This window comes from Pelmatolapia mariae, linkage group LG12 (assembly GCF_036321145.2).
Source record: "Pelmatolapia mariae isolate MD_Pm_ZW linkage group LG12, Pm_UMD_F_2, whole genome shotgun sequence".
Taxonomy (NCBI): Eukaryota; Metazoa; Chordata; class Actinopteri; order Cichliformes; family Cichlidae; genus Pelmatolapia; species Pelmatolapia mariae.
The window spans coordinates 23,962,572-23,980,914 of record NC_086237.1 but is presented as its reverse complement, the minus strand read 5'-3'; the positions used below and the strand labels follow the sequence as shown (position 1 = coordinate 23,980,914).

Sequence of the window (18,343 nt, the reverse complement as noted above, 5' to 3'; positions counted from 1 at the left end):
TTTGTAGGGCTTTTACAGGAGCAGATACTGGTGCTGATGCTGGGTTCATGGCTTTCTACTGCCCTGCACAGCTCTCCTTGAGTAACCGCCTATCTCCTGAGCAAGGAAACACAGCAGAACTTCTTGGAATGGCATGATGGGCTGCGGGTGCCATCAAGAACACTAGCAAAAGTGATACTAGAGAAGAATCAGTGATAGAGCAATATTCTAGTAACCATTTGCAAAACCATTCCCTTGTGCAGGTGGTCTTGTTGTTACCTCTGCAGTGCACCTGCTGTAGCTTTCATTTGCAACAAAGCACAAGAAGTAAATTCTCAGTGTTTGATGCTTCTATCTGGACAAACTGACATCCATTGAGTTTAACTGACTTAATTTTATAACGTTTTGACTGAACTTTGGCTTTATGTGATTGAGTAGTGTATGATAGTATCCAGGCTATGAATATAAATGGGACTAAAGCTGGTACTTTGTTTGCGATCGCCACTAAATTGTAGACTTAAAATTCTAATAGTTTTAAAGATGGTAATCATTTTTATTGTTTTATTTAATTTGAAACTATAATTTTTCTGGTTTTAAAAAAAGAAAACTGATTAACGACAATCATGTTTTGAAATGATAGGTTTAAATATCTAGCTAAATATACAATAAAATGTGCACTAAACCATTAAATATGTAAGATTTCTGAGAAATAGGATAGAAAAAAAAAAGTAGATTTACCCGAGACGTTTTCAGCCATTGCACGGTCCTCCTGTCAACCAATCAGAGATCAGTCTGGAGAGACAACTGGAGCTTTTGTGCCCTGAGTTAAGACTTACAGTTAGCTTTGACCCTTAACTGCTTCAACGTAAGTGGGTCCAGACCCCAAAATATAGAGCCTGCCATTCCGTTTGGTAGGTGTATTCTGGTTGCAGTTTTATAAATTGTGACGAGACGCTTCGGTTTGGTTGAGTCGTAAACAGCCTGACGAACTCCGCGTTGGGTGTCAATCTAAACCAGCTCAAGAAGGAAATAGCGAACTGTTTTTCTGGCTAGTTGTCGTCAAGTAGTTATCTGTCGTCTGTGAGTTTGGGTGAATATCATTGACTGATAAGCGCTAGCGTTAAATCGGTTAATTTGGCTTTGCTTCCAACGGTCGGCAGAAACTATCTAAAGGGGGAAAAACGATGTTACATTAGCTTCCTGGCTTAGTAGCCTCTTCGTATGCGCTTATAAAGTTAGTTAGCTAGCGTTAACTTTGCGGTGATACCTAGTCGTGTATTCAGTACGGGGTTATATATCTAGCAAAATAATAAGGAGCTAGCACAGTAAAACGTTTCGAGGTAGTTCAAATATGCTTGTTAGTTATTAGTGAGGAGGAATTTCCTTGCTAATTCAGGCCATCGTTGTCAGCTAACGTCAGCTACCTGCCTGAAACACTGGGTGAGCAAACCGAAAGTCCTGCTGCCAAGCAGCTTCAATGAGTAACAACAGTGGCGGCCCATATAATGTCTGGGCCTATTTTAATAGAGTTCGATAAAAAAATATTATTGTCGCCTGATGTTCAAATGCCACCTTTTTCACGAATCAGTCACACATATTCTTTAGCTTCAAACTGTAGCTCATATGAACGCCAAACTCACCAGAGAGCTGATTTAAATGTATCTTCCTCCTAACAACTTGCTGATTTGTTACTAATGTATTACTTTTTTCCCCACAGTCTTTGGCAAAATCATGGCAGATGAAAACACACAGTTCTGTGGCAATTGGTAGGTATAATATAATAGGTGGAATATTTTGCATCGCCCGATGAATATATTTTATAGATTGACGTTATAAAAGGTTTCTTAATTTTCTTTGTCCCTTTAAGCAAACATGACATCCCTGAGGCCAATTTTACAACCCACGAGATTCACTGCAGAAGAAATATTTCTCTGTGTGATGTGTGCCAGGAGCCAGTACCCAGGTCAGACCTGCAGGATCACAAGCAGCAGGAACATACACAGGTAAGCCTGAAGAGGAGCGATGTAGACTGTAACATGATCTCTGCAATAGATAGATGTGTGCTCTCAGAGGTGGGGAATATATATATATATATATATATATATATATGTATATGTATGTATGTGTGTGTGTGTGTGTGTGTGTGTGTGTATGTAAAGAGAGAGAGGGATGTTATGAAGTTCAGTTTTATTTATTTACTGACAGTTCACAACAACTTTCCTCTCAAGGTGCTTTGTACTGTAACATAAAGACCCTACAATTTTAGAAAGAAACCGCTATAATCACACAATCCCTGTGGGCAAGGACTTGGCGACAGTGGGAAGGAAAAACTCCCTGGTTACAGGAAGAAACCTTCACCCGATCCAGGCTCAGGGAGAGGCAGTCATAATCTGTAACCTGTAGGGGAAAGATGAGAGAGCAGAGAGAGCTAAGACAAAAGACACATTATAGATGTGAGACACAAACTTGATAACTGCTAAAGACAGCAGTATAAACACACAGGTGTGAAAAGACCTCATGCAGCCTAGGCCTATTGGTGCATAACGAAGGGAATGTTAGGCCTACCTGATTCATCCCTAACTATAAGGCGGATCAAAAAAGAAACTTTTAAGCCTAATATTAAAAATAGAGAGGGTCTGTCTCCTAAATCCGAACTCGGAGATGGTTCCATAGTTGCGGGGCCTGAAAGTTGAAGGTTTTGCCTCCCATTCTATGTCTGAAAACTCTTGGAGACTGAAGTTAACCTGCAGTGCAAGATTAAAGTGCTCTGTTAGGATAATAATATATAAGGGATATAACGGGTCCTGATTATTCAAGACTTTGTATGTTGAAAGAAGCTTTGTAAATTCAATTCTGAATTTATGAAAACATTTATTTGCTGTAAATTGATTCCACCACCCATTTGATTTCACTGGGTTCTCTTACTTTATGACTCATTTGGTGTTCCTTAACAAAAGGAAAGGGGTTAAGGAAATGAAAGTTGGCTAACTTGAAATGAAGAAATAGAAACTCAGGAGGAAGATGGCTGACAGAGATGTAATTGTGCGCAGGACATCTTGTCAGAATGGAATAATAATGATAAAACACACGGTGATACATAGTCACTGCTTTTTAAAATATTTGTATGTACATTTTGTGTTTCTCAGTTGCTGAAATATTGTGATACATCACAGATGATTATTTTTTTGTTGCAGTGGTTCTCAAACTTTTTCTGACCCTGGAAAAAAGTTTCATCCTGCTCTCTACAGCTTTTATTAATGTGTAAAGTGTAAAAAGTTAAAGTTAAAAAATGTAAAAGTTAAATTCTTGTCAAGTGCAAGCTCTGTTAGTGTATTTTTTGGGGGTGGGGGAGTTGTTTTTTTTTTTCTTTCTTTAAACCTTATTGGATTCTAAAGTGTCGCAACAGTGATAATGATAATGTAATAAATCCTGTGCTTTTCATTTTAGATTACCTGCAAGTGTGGTTTGAAGATTGAGAAGAATAATTTGGATGCCCACCAGGTATTATTGAAGAGCCTTTCCTTTCCTTATTTTTATAACTCTCAGCTTCGTTAATCTTCATTAAATCCTGCGTCTTCATGATGATTGTCTGTTGCAGAGCTCTGAATGCTCTCAGCGGCTGGTTCCATGCCAGTACTGCGAACTGGAGCTTGTCTTCAGTCAGTCCAAAGACCACGAGGATTATTGTGGAACGCGCACTGAGCCTTGTCCCTACTGCAAGTGCAATGTAATGCTGCGAGAACAAGCTACACATCCGGCCTTATGTGGAAGCCTCACACCGCCCCAAGAAAGAAACAACAGTAGGATGGGTCGAAGTCCAGGGGACCCTCAGTCAGGGGCATGGCTGGAAGCTCACTCCATTAGAAACCCCCTGAGAAGCCAAGAGAGAGGCCCGAAAAATAATAACGTCAGTGCAGCAGAGCAGCAGGTCTTTCCCCGACCTTCAGTTTATAATACTTCAAGGGGATTTCGGCCCTTAGGAGACTGGAGAAATATTTCACCACAGAATCCTTTTAGCAGCTGTGAGTGTTTTGATCGATACATTTTGAAACAGCAGCACACAAATGAATGCTCCAGAAATGTAACTAGCTGAAAAATTAAAATACTTTTATAATGTGTTGTAGGTGCTTAAACTTAAAAAATGTGTTATTTTACCCCATTGCTAGATAATTGCTAGGTATCATGATGATATCATCATAACGTGTGTTTTAGATCAGAAGCTTCAGGGGCCTAAGATGTACCTGTGTGCAAAATTTGGTTCCTCAACTTCTGATTGCGCGGGAGGACACACATACACAGACAGAACATACACAGCACTGTGTGCTTGTCTATATCAGCATAACCTTAGTGTTATTGGCAGTTTTCTTCAAAAAAATTAAGTTTTTACACTTGTGAAATATTGCTCACACTTTAGATCTCTTACTGTCATGTTTGTTTTAACTTTTACATTTTACCAAAAATAATTAAACAGACATTTATATTTTCTTTTTACTCTACATTTTGCATAGAGATTAGAATGAATCTGCCATGCTATTGAGATATTTTCCTGAACTGATTTTCTTTTTTTAAATAACTTGTACTTCCAGTGCTGGGGCAGAGTGATTTTCTGCACAGCAGAAGCGGCAGCACATGGGCACATACTGAGCACACTCTGGATGATGATTCATCTGGTCTGGACTACATGCTGGCTCTCAGCCTGCAGACTGAAGGAGACACGGGGGCCAGAAGTGTCGAGGGCAACGTGTGGAGTGGTATCTGGGATCACAAGATTGGAAAATCCAACACTTCTCTGTCCAACAACAACTATCCAGACTTCACTGTTGGATCGAGTACAAGTGCAGTGCAGGACCACGATCAAAAAGGTGAGTTAATGTTTGCTGGAAACATCAGGTTATTCGGATATCCATTTATTGATCATTTCAAATTGTTTTCCCAGATGCAATGCTGCCTTGTGAATTTTGCGAGGAGCTGTTTCCAGAAGACGACCTCATTTTACATCAGGTTTGAGATTGCCTTTGATTGGTGTTTCTTTGAGTCTCAGTGCTAACTTGATGTTACCACTCAGAGTTTTAGATGTCGGAAAGTTCCTTTAAATCGGCTGAGCTAAAAACCTGAGTGGGGTCACAGAATACACGATGGACAAAAGCACTACAGTCACATGGTGCCTGAAAAGACTGCCGTGTGTCACAATTATACACTTAGACAACCGTTGCTTTGAATAATAATAAGGATCTTTTGCTGATTTTCTTCACGTCCAACATTTCTAAATGTTGTTTTACTTCCGGCTGTAATAAGGCATGGTGTAAGTTTAGAGGGGGCCAGTTTCAGCAAATGAAAATAAAAAGGAGCAGTTCATCCTCCCCAGACTTGTCAAAGTAAAAGCTTATATTCATTTGCTTGCATTTTGGTGTTTATTGACTGTATAATCAGTGAAACAAAAAATATTTAAAGTTGGTTCTTTGAGAACAAAACATATCAGTATTCATAGCAAATCTATGTCAAGTTGTCTTTGGAAGGAAAACACAGAGCATAAATCATCAAAGAACTCCTAGGAACAGTATTTCCAAGTAACATTAAACTGCTTTTATTCTCACAGAGTGGTGATGTTTAACCTAAAAAACTCGGTATAACTTTAAAATACTGCTTGCGACTAACTCCCCTGTAATTAAATGAAATTTCAACGCATTTTAATTTGAAATTACAATCTAATTATATTTACCCACTAATACCTAAAGGTAGGTACACTTGAATAAGGGGCTTACAAGTCAGGCTTTTACAGGAAACAAAGAAATAATTATACTGTAATTAAATTAAAGTAGCATGTAAATAATTTTACATATTGCATGAGTAAAACGATTTCGTACTTTGTGTTACACGGGTCGTATTATGGAGTGGATTAATGTTGCCTTTTTACGTCTTTATTTTATTTTTATTTTATTTTGTTACATCTATATTTAATATTCATTATGTTGACGTGCATTATGGATGCACAGCCACCCTCCTGTTAAAAGCTGACTTGCTGCCCCGTTATTCTAATGTGGCCAACCTTTTAAGCGTTTGTAGGTAAATATAATCACATATTTTTGTTTTTTTGTTTTTAAATAAAATACATTGAAATGCCATTTAACTTCTGGGGAATTATGCTGTAAGTCGTGGGCTATTATATAGTATTACCTAGGGCTGTTCGATATAACGATATATATCGGATGACGATATAAAAACGTCTATCGTTTAATTTTACGCTATCGTTTGTTTCATGGTGTCGCAAAATAAACTGTTTACGGCAATATTTTTTCATCGTTTTGATGGTCACTGTAGTGGCTATATTAATTTCTTAAAGTTCTCTCTTTCTCTTATATTTTATATAACCACACTACGGACGGACATAAACCTTTCACAATAAAGCTCAAGATCCTGTTGAGACTTTTCAAAATAAACTGAATCACGTGAAAGAGCAGATTATTTACGGATGAGAAGTAAGAAAGAGCCGCCAGGTGTTAAAAAATAAACCTTAGACTAAAACGTTAGAACAGGCTTTTCCCCGCAGCACGCCGTGTAATAAATACAAAGAAAACGGCGGCCGTTACAACTTATGTCTAAAAATTTATAGTTTCATGCATCGGTTAAAACACTCGACTCCAGCTATATGACGCGCAGCTGGAAACACTTCCTGCAAGACGAGCTGCCCGAGATTCACAGAATTTACAGAAAATGTTACATTTTTGTGATTTATATCGTTATCGGGACGATAGAATTCTTATATCGGGATATGAGATTTTGGTCATATCGCACAGCCCTAGTATTACCATTATAAACTATTACCAAAAACTCCATTGTATTTCAGTGCAGAAGTCTTCACGCAGAAGCCCAAAACTCTATAACACATAGGTGCACCTGTCCAGGTTTTCGAAATTCCTCCTATTGGTGGAGCTTCACTGGTGGAAAATGCCACTTTCATCCTAGGTGGAAGCTTACCATTAGTGGAACGTCATTACAAAAGATCATGTATTCCTTATAAAGTCTTGTTTTATTTTCTGATGATGGCTTGTGTGGTGAAATGCATTGGATTTCTTTTGTTTTGTTTTTTAGTTTGAACAGTTAGTTAGAATACAGGCGTTGTGAATTTTATTTGAAGAGACGGTGCCTTTGATGATTTTACCCTGTCAGTCAAGTTATTTTAAATAAGATATTGCCATTTTTGTTATAAATGTAAAATTTTTAATCACTAACTCGTTAATTTATTTTTTTCTTTCTTTCTTTTTTTTGACTAATGAACTTGGATATTTCTTATGGCGTCCACCCAGAGGCTACACCTTGAAACTAACCTTTATGCATATCTGATAGTAAACCATGAGATATTTCCTCTTAGAGAAACATTCATTTACTCAGTCTAAAAGACCTGCTTTAGCCTGCCAAGTAACTTCAGCTGACATTTTCAGATATTTTCCCTCTTTTGGTCTGAGTCCAGCCTCAGCTTTAGTTCATAACCTCTGTGTATTTCTGGTTCTCTTTCTAAGCCTTCTGCACACACTGCTGCCCTCTCAGTTGGCACTCTGTATTGTTAAATGACAAGTAATTGTGTGTGCTGCTCAGTGTAAAATGCTTAGATCCAGAGTGATATCACACAGCGTGCAAACATTTGCATAACTTTGGTTTATCTTCAATTGTTCACAGTCCACTTAAACTCTATGCATGTCGGAGCACATGCCTTATTTCCATCTAGACATAACATGACAACTTGACTTACGCAGGTTTCAACAGTGTGCACTTTTCTCTGTTTCAGACTGGATGCAGTCCTGCTTCGGCCTTTGCGTCTTTCAGCAAACAGCCCTCATCTCCACCTAAAGATGACAGGACCAGCACGACTACTTCAGGGCTGATGCACAGCCTTCCTGACACACTCGCTTCTAATATCCCCACATTCCCGCGATCAGTCTCCCCAGCGTCCTACAGTCCTCCAGCCAGTCCACTAGAGGGCGATGTGGTCATACCATGTGAATTTTGTGGCGTTGCTCTTGAAGAGGCTGTAGTCTTTCACCATCAGGTATTTCACTCGTCTAATTAACCAGCCAATACAAAACTCCCACTTCATGATGACTGTTAAGAACTCTATGTGTTACCTTTTAAAATGTGTTCAACTACATGTGTATGTATTGGTTTTTTTGTGTTTTTTAAAGTTTTATTTATTTTGTTTGTTTGTTTTGTTGTTCTTTAATATAGGACAAATGTGATATGCGCCCCCAGAGTGCTCACCCTCTGAATAACGTAACAAAAGCATCGGTCAAAAAGCCACTAAGCCCTGGTAGAGAAGCCTTTGGGCTGCCGTCCCCAGAGTTTCAGAGGAGAATAAGGCACCAAGGTAAAATCTGACATTTATTCAGAAACCTGATTTATGGGAATAAATAACTGACTAATTCTGAGAAATCTAAATATAGCATTTGCAGTGATGTAGTAACATATGGAGACATTGTTTTGATATGAGCAGAAATAATTTTGTAAGTCTGTGTTTCAACAGTGATTAAGCAATTTGATACACTCGTGTTTAAATGACATTTAAAATCTTTATTCTCATGGTTTAGTCACGTTTTGGCATTTTAACCTTTAAACGAATGGCCTGGGTGGACATAAATCCAGGCCACTGCATTAGCCTTCAGTATTTGGGTCACGAGCTCAGCCAGGTGAGCTGTAACGGCACATAAATCTAAAACAACTTTGTTCAGCAAACGAGCCTTCATCAGGGAGTTAAACGTGATCACAGCATGAGAATAAAGTTGATTTATTGATTTAGATATTTTATGTCTATATGTGTTTAATTGAGTTTTTGTTTGTACTTGTGGTTGGATAAAATCAGGATTAAAGAAATGTTCAATTTAGTTTAAAGAAACTACATACATAAAGCTAGAATACCTTTCATGCAGTATCAGCAAACAAGTTTGTATAACTTGTTAAACGTTTGTGTTGTTTGCATTTTATTTGGGTTACTAGATACTGTATGTCCAGTTTTTCTTCTGTTGTGTCTACATCTGCATTTGTTTTCATTTACACCTTTTTTTTTAAATTCTCTTGTATATAGCAGACTTCTTGGATGAGGACTTTGCATTTGACAGGGAAACACCATCAGGGCAAAATCAAAGGGGATGGCAGAAAAGCTGCATCGGCCAACCGAATCAAAGGAAGACGTCAAACTTTGATGTTTCGGTTAAGAACAGACCTCAGCAGGGCGGAGAAGCAGAAGGGACTCACTTTTCTTTCTGTGACACAGACAAGAATGCATCTCTAAAGGGGTAAAATAATTATATGTGCAAATGTTATTTTAGCTTTACTTGACTGTTGTTGGTTTTTTAAAAATATTATTAAATAGATAGTTTTTGCTGCACTTTTAGAGATATTTTCCCTGTGACTCTTAACAAGTAGTAAAGAAAATGGATGAATGGACCTGATATGTTATTAATATTCTCATTTAAATGTATTTTTCCACCAGACTTCATTATCCAGAAAACAAAGAAGGAAGAGGTAACAGAAGGAATCAAGTATCAAAGGTACACAACTTTTAAAATCCCATTCACCTACATTGATATTTGTTTGCATGTTTGGAGGATCAGAGCATGTACATGGTGAAAAAGCAAAAAGTTAATTTTCCTGCTTGTTTTTTTGTTTGTTAGTTCCTCAATTGTTCTTGCCAAAACTTAAACTTTAAATTAATGACAGAGCAGTAGGATAAAGTTAACCCATTCAAAGTAACCTGTTAATAATAAAATAAAATGTAAAAAAACAAGCAAAACTAAAGCCTAAACTTTTTGTTTTGCAGGTGGCATAAAAAAGTAAAAGTAGAAAAAATTTAAGTTGAACCAAATAAGATGTTTCTGCTAATAATCCTTACTTGATTAACAATAAAAACACAGCATATTTATGCATAACGAGTGACGTACCTTGACAGTGACAGTGTCTTTACCTTCCAAACAGTGCAGACACTGTGCACAATCTCTACTGACATACATTCAGTGGTTTATAGTATTGAGAAAGATATGGGAGTTTGAAAAACCATTTTATTTGTCAGGAAAACACCCTGATCGATCGAAAGGGAGAAAAATGTGTTTGCAACACCATTTCCAAAACAGTTGGAGCACTGTGTAAAATGTATTTAAAAAAAAAAAAATCAAATGTTCAAAGTGAGACATTTTTCTATTTCATGAACAATAACAAATTTAATTTAAAGTCATCAACATCTCTGAACAAAGTTGGGACAAGTGGTACTAAACCAAAGCAGCTGGGGAAACAATTGCAGCTCATTATGTTAATCAGTAACATGACAAGTAACATCTACAAATTGTGGAACAATTTCACAATAATGCCAGTGTAAAATTGCTTAGACTTTGAATATTTCATAATCTACATAATACCAAAAGATTCTGAGAAAAAGGCACAAGGGCAAGGTGGAAAGGGCAAAGATGAAAATTATTACATTGTGCTGACCACACAACCCCGTCAGGAGCAGGTTGTGTTCAGTTTCATATAAAATCATCTGGAAGCCCCACGACTTCACTGATTCATTTATTTACAGGATATTTAAATGCAGTATCGATTCTCTGCTCAGCAAATGCATTTTATGTGGGCACCTTGTTAAGTCGTGCACCGTTAACAGAGTTGGCAAAAGTACAGCCATTTAGTACTTAAGTAGAAGTACAAATACTACTGATACTGATTTAACATCTTTACTCAAGTAAAGGTAAAAAAGTACAGTCTCTGAAGTAAAGTAGCTCTTTGAAGGATGTTTCTATTTGTGTGCAAAGCTAACTGAACTTGTGCTATATTAACATAATGATAAAATAATATTAAGTGGGATTAAAGTGGGATTCAGCAGGTGGGGGAACCCTAGAATTGGTTGTAATGGCTCAGTGTGGGGAAAAGAATCATAACTCACAATAATTTCTATCGAGAGCTCTGGTAGATTTTGTTAGTATACATGCTGTGATCAGCTGAGCTCCTGCTCTTTGTGGATGCACACAACTGAATTCAACCTGATGTAAGCAGATGTTTCGTAAGTTGTCCTGGCTGATTTCCATCCTCTACACTGATAGCGCACAGTTTATGCTGTCTTTCGTCTAGATGGTATAAAGTTGGTATGAATTTTTCCATCATCAGCCAAAATTCATATGAATCTCTGCTACACTTGATGTAACCTAACTCTGACCATTGAAACCACAGCCACTGTGCACCAGTCTGTGCACACTGTTCTTTACTTTAAACCAATCACAGCACAAGAATCTAACCTGTTTATCCTGCACTAACCTGCAGAGGATTTTCATGCAGCCTTTAAATAGCAGTTAGTCTACCTCAGTTTGCTTTGCAGCAAGTTTCACAATATGAAAAAACATAATGTCACATGTACAGACCCAATATCCGATTTAAAAACATGAGGACTTACATGTAAGCTTTAAATTTACAGTTTATCAAATCCCACTGAGCAGTTCTTACCTTTAGATTAACCTCTCTTCTTTCTCTCCTGTCCCCTTTCTTATCTTTCTCCATCTGGGGGTGAAGTTAGCTCTCTTTTCTTTTCTTTTCTTTTCTCTCCCTGTGAAATACAGCAGCTGGACCTTTAGCTGATGTTTGTTGAGCTGATTTAAAAACACTGCATTTGAAATGACCTCACATTCCCTTCATGTTTTCTCGTCTTCAGTATGGCTAGCAAGATGCCAAAGTAACTCAACAAACAACTGTAGAAAGGAAAAGTAAAGAGTAGTGAGAAAACAAAAACTATTCAAGTACAGATACCTGAAAATTGTACTTAAGTACAGTAACAAAGTATTTGTACTTTGTTACTTTCCACCTCTGCCAATTAACATAATGTTTATTTTACTGGTCTGTACACTAAATCACCAGATTATTTCATCTCTTATCTTATTTGTGACAGTGTTGCATTTTACTGCTATGGTTTTTAGGTTCTTTATAGATTTTTAATCACCATTTTATCATCGTTATCTGATAGCATCTCTGATTACAGTAGACGACACTCGTAGGGATTATTTTGGGCAGGAACAAAAGCCACATGAGGGGTGAAGCGCCCCTTTTTATGTGGGCACGCAGCTTAACAGAGAAAGTTGATAACCACTCGTGATACCTGTTATCTCTGACTGGGGTTTAGGTTTTGTTAAACCAGCTGGCACAAAGAAAGAACTTTGTTCAACGCCCCTCTGTGAAACTTTCACAAGGAAAACATTGAGGCTAGAGCAGGTCCAAAACAGCAGGTCATGGGAGCTCTTGGTAACATTTATTGAAAGTGGTCCAAGTCATAGCAACCAGTGAACCCAGCAACGGGGTCATGGGTGACGAAAAACTATTTATGTCTGTGGTGTAGCTAGGCCATCACAAAAGAGCCATTACAGCACAAACTGCTTCAAATCATACTGCTAGCTTTGATAGATGGATCTCACTCTGCATCACAGCTGTTTGCAGTTCTGACCAATGTGCACAAGAGGTGGACCTTACCCAGTAAAGTAAGGCCAGCACTATGCTAAAAAGAAGGTTTGATAGAAATGTAACTGCACACTGATGCAGACCATGTACGCTCTTCATGGTGATCATATTCTCTAATGCCAGTGGCCTCTGTTAGTGTAATAATGTACGCTGCGTCACTGCAAAATCTGGAAATCCATGGACAAATACACTGAACAGGGTGCTTTCCTGACAAGACATAGAATGATGCAAATAAAAATACAAGGATGTAATTATTACCATGAAATAAGTGAGATCATTAATTCTCTGCACACGGAACGAGTTTTTTTTTTTTTTTTTAAGTTTGTTTCTATAAGATTGCAGATATTTGATTGCTGAATAACTGTATAATTAACGTGAGGGCCACACAGCATGATTTTAAAAGCATTTTCACTTTTCTTTTCTTCAACTGCAGTTACCCAAGAAGCAAAATGAAGAGCAGGACGAAGAGTGAGAGCTGAGACTGGTGCAGAAATGGAATAACCAAATCTTCTACTCTTCTGCTTTTCGTGTAACTTTTTGCACTTTTTGAAACTTAAGGAAACATATAGCTATCTGCTAAGTGCCTGTGAGAGTGTTTGGATATTAAAGTTTATATCTTGAGGAATTTTACTCTTAGTATAAAAAAGAAATAGAGTGCCCCTATTATGCTTCTTTGTAGGTTTGTAATTTTTATTTTGGGAGACTGCTACAGTAAGCTTACATGCCTTAATGTTCAAAACTACAATTTTCTCAAACTGTATACTTGTGAAATCTTCAAAAGCTCCCATTTAAGCTCCTCTCATTTTAAGAACCCCCGTTGCACAAAACCCTGCTCTGATTGGTCAGCTGGCATGAACGCAAGGACAACTCTGATTATATACTTAAGATAGTCCAGAATAGAAAGAATTTTGATTACTTCTAACTTTCTGTGATTAGTTTACATGTAAATATAAATGAAATCACAGCACAGCCATTATCTCTTACTTATCTGAACCATCATGATGTGGCTGTTCTAACATCAAGATTATAGGAGTGTTGAACTCTGCCTCCTCAGATATCAGGGGTGCATGAAGACTCCTGCATACCGTCTTTCAGTCAGCAGAACATTTGGCATGCTTTGCTCTAAACTAAGATATTTTGGAACGAGCAGAAATGACTCTACTGTGAAAATCATGGCAGACTGTGAGGCAGCTGCTCGTTCTTTGTTTGAGGGAGTGCCAGTCTTGTGGCATTATAGGAGTGCGGTGCATAGCGATCTAGAATGAGTTCAGGAGCAGTGTTTTCTGGGGGGGTGTAACTCCTTATGGACTTTATAACTTTGCAAACCTGCACAGAAAAGCTAAATAGTGTAGCCAGCGTAGCGTCACCTGTTCATTAGAGAAGTCCTGTTAGGAAGCCTCGAGCTGATCTGTAAAACTGCACACTCACTAGTTATCAACTTCTGATTGACAAGATGCTGACAGATGACTCCGGCAAGGAGCATAATTTATAAAATGAACTTCATGTTTTATCCAGTATGAGCTGAAGCTAGCTAATGAGCCCATAAATACTCCTCAGGGTAGTTATCCCAAGGTCACAGAGCCAAGGAGCCGAGGACCATTTTTCACATAGCCTACAACCAGAGGAGACTGACCGCTTAAAAGGATGCAGGCCTGAGGCATACCTGGAGGTTATGTCCATCATTCACATACAGATTATATGCATAACACACTAAAGGATAGGGAAAGCCTACAAAGTATAATAGGGGCACTTAAAAGTCTGTTTGGTTTATTCATACATATTCTACTTTATATCAGATGTTTTATGGCTAACATGAAGCCTTCACTATAAATGCTAAGATGGACTTAATTTATACTGAATATAAGGTTGGGTTGTTTTTTTTTAAGACCTTAAAAATCACATCTTGGTTTATGAAGAAAAAACTGTGTGTGTGTCAAGGGCAGTCACCTGACCCCAACAGTGTGCATTTGTTAGACTTTATATTTCGTTTGTTACTCGAGCCTGTCATTGTTACGTTTAATTTTTTTTTGTAACCACTATTTGCCGTTTCTTCATCTTTCTATAACCTAAAGCACTTTGATAGATTTTACATTTAGTTTAAAGGGCTTGAGGAACAATTTTAATTTCTACATCTTTGACCAAGAGAAGATTTTCCGGTTCGATTGAACACTTGTCTTTTTATACTGTTAAACTTTTGTCTTTAATAATTTGTTTGTAACTACTCAGTAATGTTTTCATTTGTATTTAAATACCATCATATCTCGGATCATATAGAATTCATATAGAAAGCCTATAGAATTATATTTGTGGTGTTATAAGATGTTTTCTAATATTTTATGAAGTAGTGTTAAAAGTTTTGTATGTTTCTCCTCTAAGTAGTTAGGATAGATAGGATGTATTTTGTGTGTAACATAGGGCCTGCTCAGATAATGAGGTCTGCACATTTTGCCTTTGTGATCAAAAAGCCCAAGTAGATAGCAGCAGCTCATGAGCGAAATCACCTTGTGTGTTGTTTTTGTTGGATTTTAGGCTGACGTGCTGTTTAAGAACAGCTGTCTTGATGCTCTTTGTTTTGTGTAGTTATTAAAAGTTTTAAGGCGCACTTTGATAGTTTTGTGACCGGTGTTTGTATTTTCTTTTCCATATACATCACATGAATAAACCTGGTTGTAACAAAGTGGCAGAAAGACTAAAATATCTGCTCATGTTCTTCACTTAATCCACTGCTCATTTCTTTTCTACTGCCAACAGCGTGGCTAGGGAAGTGAAATACTAGAGTGTCTCTAACAGTAAGAATACAGTATAAATGTTGTTATTTTAATAATATTTAAAATGTTGCATTTTAATATATATTCATTAAATGTAAAGTTAAATACCTGTATGTCAAGACTTATTTTGTTTTAATTTGGATGATTTTTGGGTTAAAGTGCATGAAAATCAGAAATCCAGAATCTCTGATTATTTACTTCAAGTTTGAGTAAATTGCTTTGCTTTCTGTGTTAAACTGAGTGTATTTAGGCACGTAGGCATGCTTGAGATGACCTGCTGAAATTCAAACTGAGCATCAGAATGAGGAAGAAAGGTAATCTATGTGACTGTGAACGTAGCTTGGTTGTTGGTGCCAGATGGGCTGCTCTGAGTTTTTCACAAACTACTGATCTGGGATTTTCCCACACTACCATCTCTGGGGTTTACAGAGAACCATCCCAAAACAGAAAATATCCTGTGAGTGGCAGTTCTGTGAGTGAAAATGTTTTGTTGATGTCAATGGTCAGAGGAAAAAGGCCAGACTGCTTCAAAAAAGTAACTCAAATAACCAGTCATTACAACCAAAGTATGCAGAAAAGCATCTCTAAATGGACAACATGAGGGACCATGATGCAGATAGGCTACAGCAGCAGAAGACCACACTGGTTATCACTTCTGTCAGCTAAGAACAGGAAACAATTTGCAAAAGCTCATCAATAGATGATTGGAGAAATGCTGCCTGGTCTGAGTCTTGATTTCATTCAGATGGTAGGATCAGAATTTGGTGTGAACAACATGAAAGCATGAATGCCTATCAGTGGTTCAGGCTGCTGTTGGTGCAATAGTGTAGGATACATTTATTTGGCACACTTTGGGCCCCATAGTGTCAAACTGTCTGAGTGTCATTGCTGACTATGTCCATAACCACAGTGTAACCTTACTCTGATGGCTGATGTCACAAAGGCCAAATAATCTCAAACTGGTTTCTTGAACATAACAATAACTTCACTGTACTCAAATGACCTCCACAATCACCAGATCTCAATCCAACAGAGCACCTTTGGGATGTGGTGGAGTTGTGTGATGCTATCAATGTCAACATAAACCAAAATCTCTCTGGAACATTTGCACAAAATCTTGAATGAAGTCAGTAGTGAAGGCACACTTTGGGCGTCAGTTTAGCTTGGTGGGTTGAGTGGATGTCCATCTGCTGAAAGGTTACTGCAGGGGCCTGGCTCTAGTTCAACCCTGGGCTATTTCCTGTGTGTCATTCCCTCCCTGGTCTCTGTCCCACCTTTCCGGTCTACTCTACTGTCCTGTTATCAAAATAAAACAGGCCAAAAATACATCTTAAAAATCTACATTTATTAGATAAGTACTATCAAATAAACTAATCCCTTATTTACTGTATAAACAGGTAATTACAGACTATAAATAGATGTAATTGTTATTATAATTATTACTAACAGATATGTATAATTATTAGTATTACTTTAGGGAGGTTTCATTAATATTATAAAAGGTGGGGTTTTAATGAGAATCATAAGGGTTTGAGTGCCGTATATACCTGGAGGCTATTTTGCGTCTCCCCACACAGCGGCGCGTTTTGAATGAGCGCCGGGAGAGGCCGGATCCAGCGAGGGGCGGGGTTACACCTTTCCGAGGGAATCCTCGGTTCAAAAAGCTCCCAACGTCTCCTCGTGAGAACTTCGGACTGTGTGTGCTTTCATTGTGACTCGAGAAACGGACGAAGACGACCGAGGTATGCTCTTTTAGCAGGAACGAGGGTTGATTTCTGTTGTCAGAAGTAAAAAAAAGTTTCTACTGTGCTGAGTAGAAAGTTATAGATAGTGCGGATAATTTTAAAAAAGACGATAACAACAGCCTACGTGCCGTGCAGGTGGGTACAGACGTTGTTGTTGTTGTTGATCGGGACACCTATCCCTATCCAGACCTCGTCTCACCTGAGCTCGACAGGACACTCAGAAATGTCCCTGGAAAGCTATTCAGCGTTGGATGAGCCCTCTCTCCGAGCTTTGGTGAGTAGATGAATGGGAATACTAATGTTGAGCACTGTGGGATATAAGTGTGTTAGGGGGCTAAGTGATTCCTTTGTTTTGGGGGAAAATGTCTTTAAAGGAAATGTGTGCTTTTAATGCAGGTAAATGTCTGTCTGATCACCGGTGATTGAGCCCAATGCTGTTGATATATTCAGTATATGTCTCACCCTTTTGATACCTCACAGGTAAGAGTGTCCAGACAGGTGGTCTGCACGTATACAGTGCCATCTGCTCCCAGTGCTTACCACTACACTGGGAGTAATTCATCTCCAGTATATCCCAAACACAATGGCAGTACAAAAATTATGAGGGTTTGCTACTGGTGCCAGGATATTAAAGGGTATTTGAATCTTTAATAAATGAGTAGTTTTGTGTATAATCAAAGCAAACAGCTGTCAGACTGATGGACAAAGTAGCTGTTTAAAAAAAGTTAATATCTAAAAATGTCTGATGCAGAATAGTCAAAGTAGTTCATGATTAATAAAGTTATTCATGAGGCATTACCTCACAGGAGCATCAGTCAGTACTGACAGGAGGAATGTATCATTCACCAGGAAGTCTAGAAACATTTATTAGTTCTTATCAGGAAGGTTGTAATTAATTATGGAGGAGGGGAAAGTAACACCTGCAGACACGCTGATGAGGAAGTATGAGTCAGCTGCCCTTGTTTAGGCATGAGTTTGTCTGAATCACAGACGCATACGCAACAGTCATACATGAAACAGATTCATTCTTTAGTTTTTTAAAATTTGTAATGACTTAAAGCCTTCAAGTTTGCATCTCTCAGCTGAAACTCTGTGTGGCTTTGCTTTTCTGTCATTACCCTCACTGGCTGATTTCAGAAGAATGTGCACTTTAAGATGGAAAAAAAGAAGGGGAGGAAAAAACCCTTGATTGCTGTTTTTAAAGATCGGTTAACCTGACAAGAAAAGAGCTGTTTGCTTTTGAAGGGAGTCAGGGTATGAATGCGATGTTTAGCTGACCTGCGTGCTGTTCTTTAAACCAAATCCATTAGAGTCTGGAATCATCTTGCCGACACACACAGCCCCTGTTTTCCCATAAATCGCTCTCACCATGAG

At 38.1% G+C, this 18,343-nt stretch overlaps 2 protein-coding genes across 11 annotated transcripts in view; both read left to right on the top strand.

Moving 5' to 3' along the window:
• Nucleotides 1-799: 799 nt before the first annotated feature.
• On the top strand, nucleotides 800-15,309 carry trafd1 (TRAF-type zinc finger domain containing 1). Of its 6 annotated transcripts, none has more exons than XM_063490297.1 (12): nucleotides 800-890; nucleotides 1,697-1,745; nucleotides 1,847-1,982; nucleotides 3,427-3,480; nucleotides 3,578-4,001; nucleotides 4,566-4,841; nucleotides 4,916-4,980; nucleotides 7,763-8,023; nucleotides 8,200-8,338; nucleotides 9,053-9,263; nucleotides 9,461-9,518; nucleotides 12,890-15,308. In XM_063490297.1, exons 2-12 carry the CDS (start codon nucleotides 1,711-1,713, stop codon nucleotides 12,926-12,928), a joined length of 1,698 nt encoding a protein of 565 aa, XP_063346367.1. In that variant the 5' UTR covers nucleotides 800-890; nucleotides 1,697-1,710; the 3' UTR covers nucleotides 12,929-15,308. The 6 variants fall into 6 exon arrangements, with proteins under 6 accessions (XP_063346367.1, XP_063346369.1, XP_063346370.1 ...); XM_063490299.1 differs by having other exon boundaries at nucleotides 804-844; XM_063490300.1 differs by lacking the exon at nucleotides 800-890 and adding an exon at nucleotides 977-1,419 and having other exon boundaries at nucleotides 9,056-9,263; nucleotides 12,890-15,309.
• A 1,576-nt stretch (nucleotides 15,310-16,885) lies between these two features.
• The window catches only part of smtnb (smoothelin b), a 51,721-nt gene continuing 50,263 nt past the window's right edge, over nucleotides 16,886-18,343 (top strand). For 3 of the 5 annotated variants that reach the window (XM_063490709.1, XM_063490705.1, XM_063490708.1), the window contains exon 1: nucleotides 16,899-17,243. In XM_063490709.1, the coding sequence (XP_063346779.1) occupies nucleotides 17,193-17,243 (51 nt within the window). In that variant the 5' untranslated portion in view covers nucleotides 16,899-17,192. Of the gene's footprint in view, nucleotides 17,244-18,343 lie in introns of all 5 variants that reach the window. The other 2 variants (XM_063490707.1, XM_063490706.1) reach the window with 2 other exon arrangements.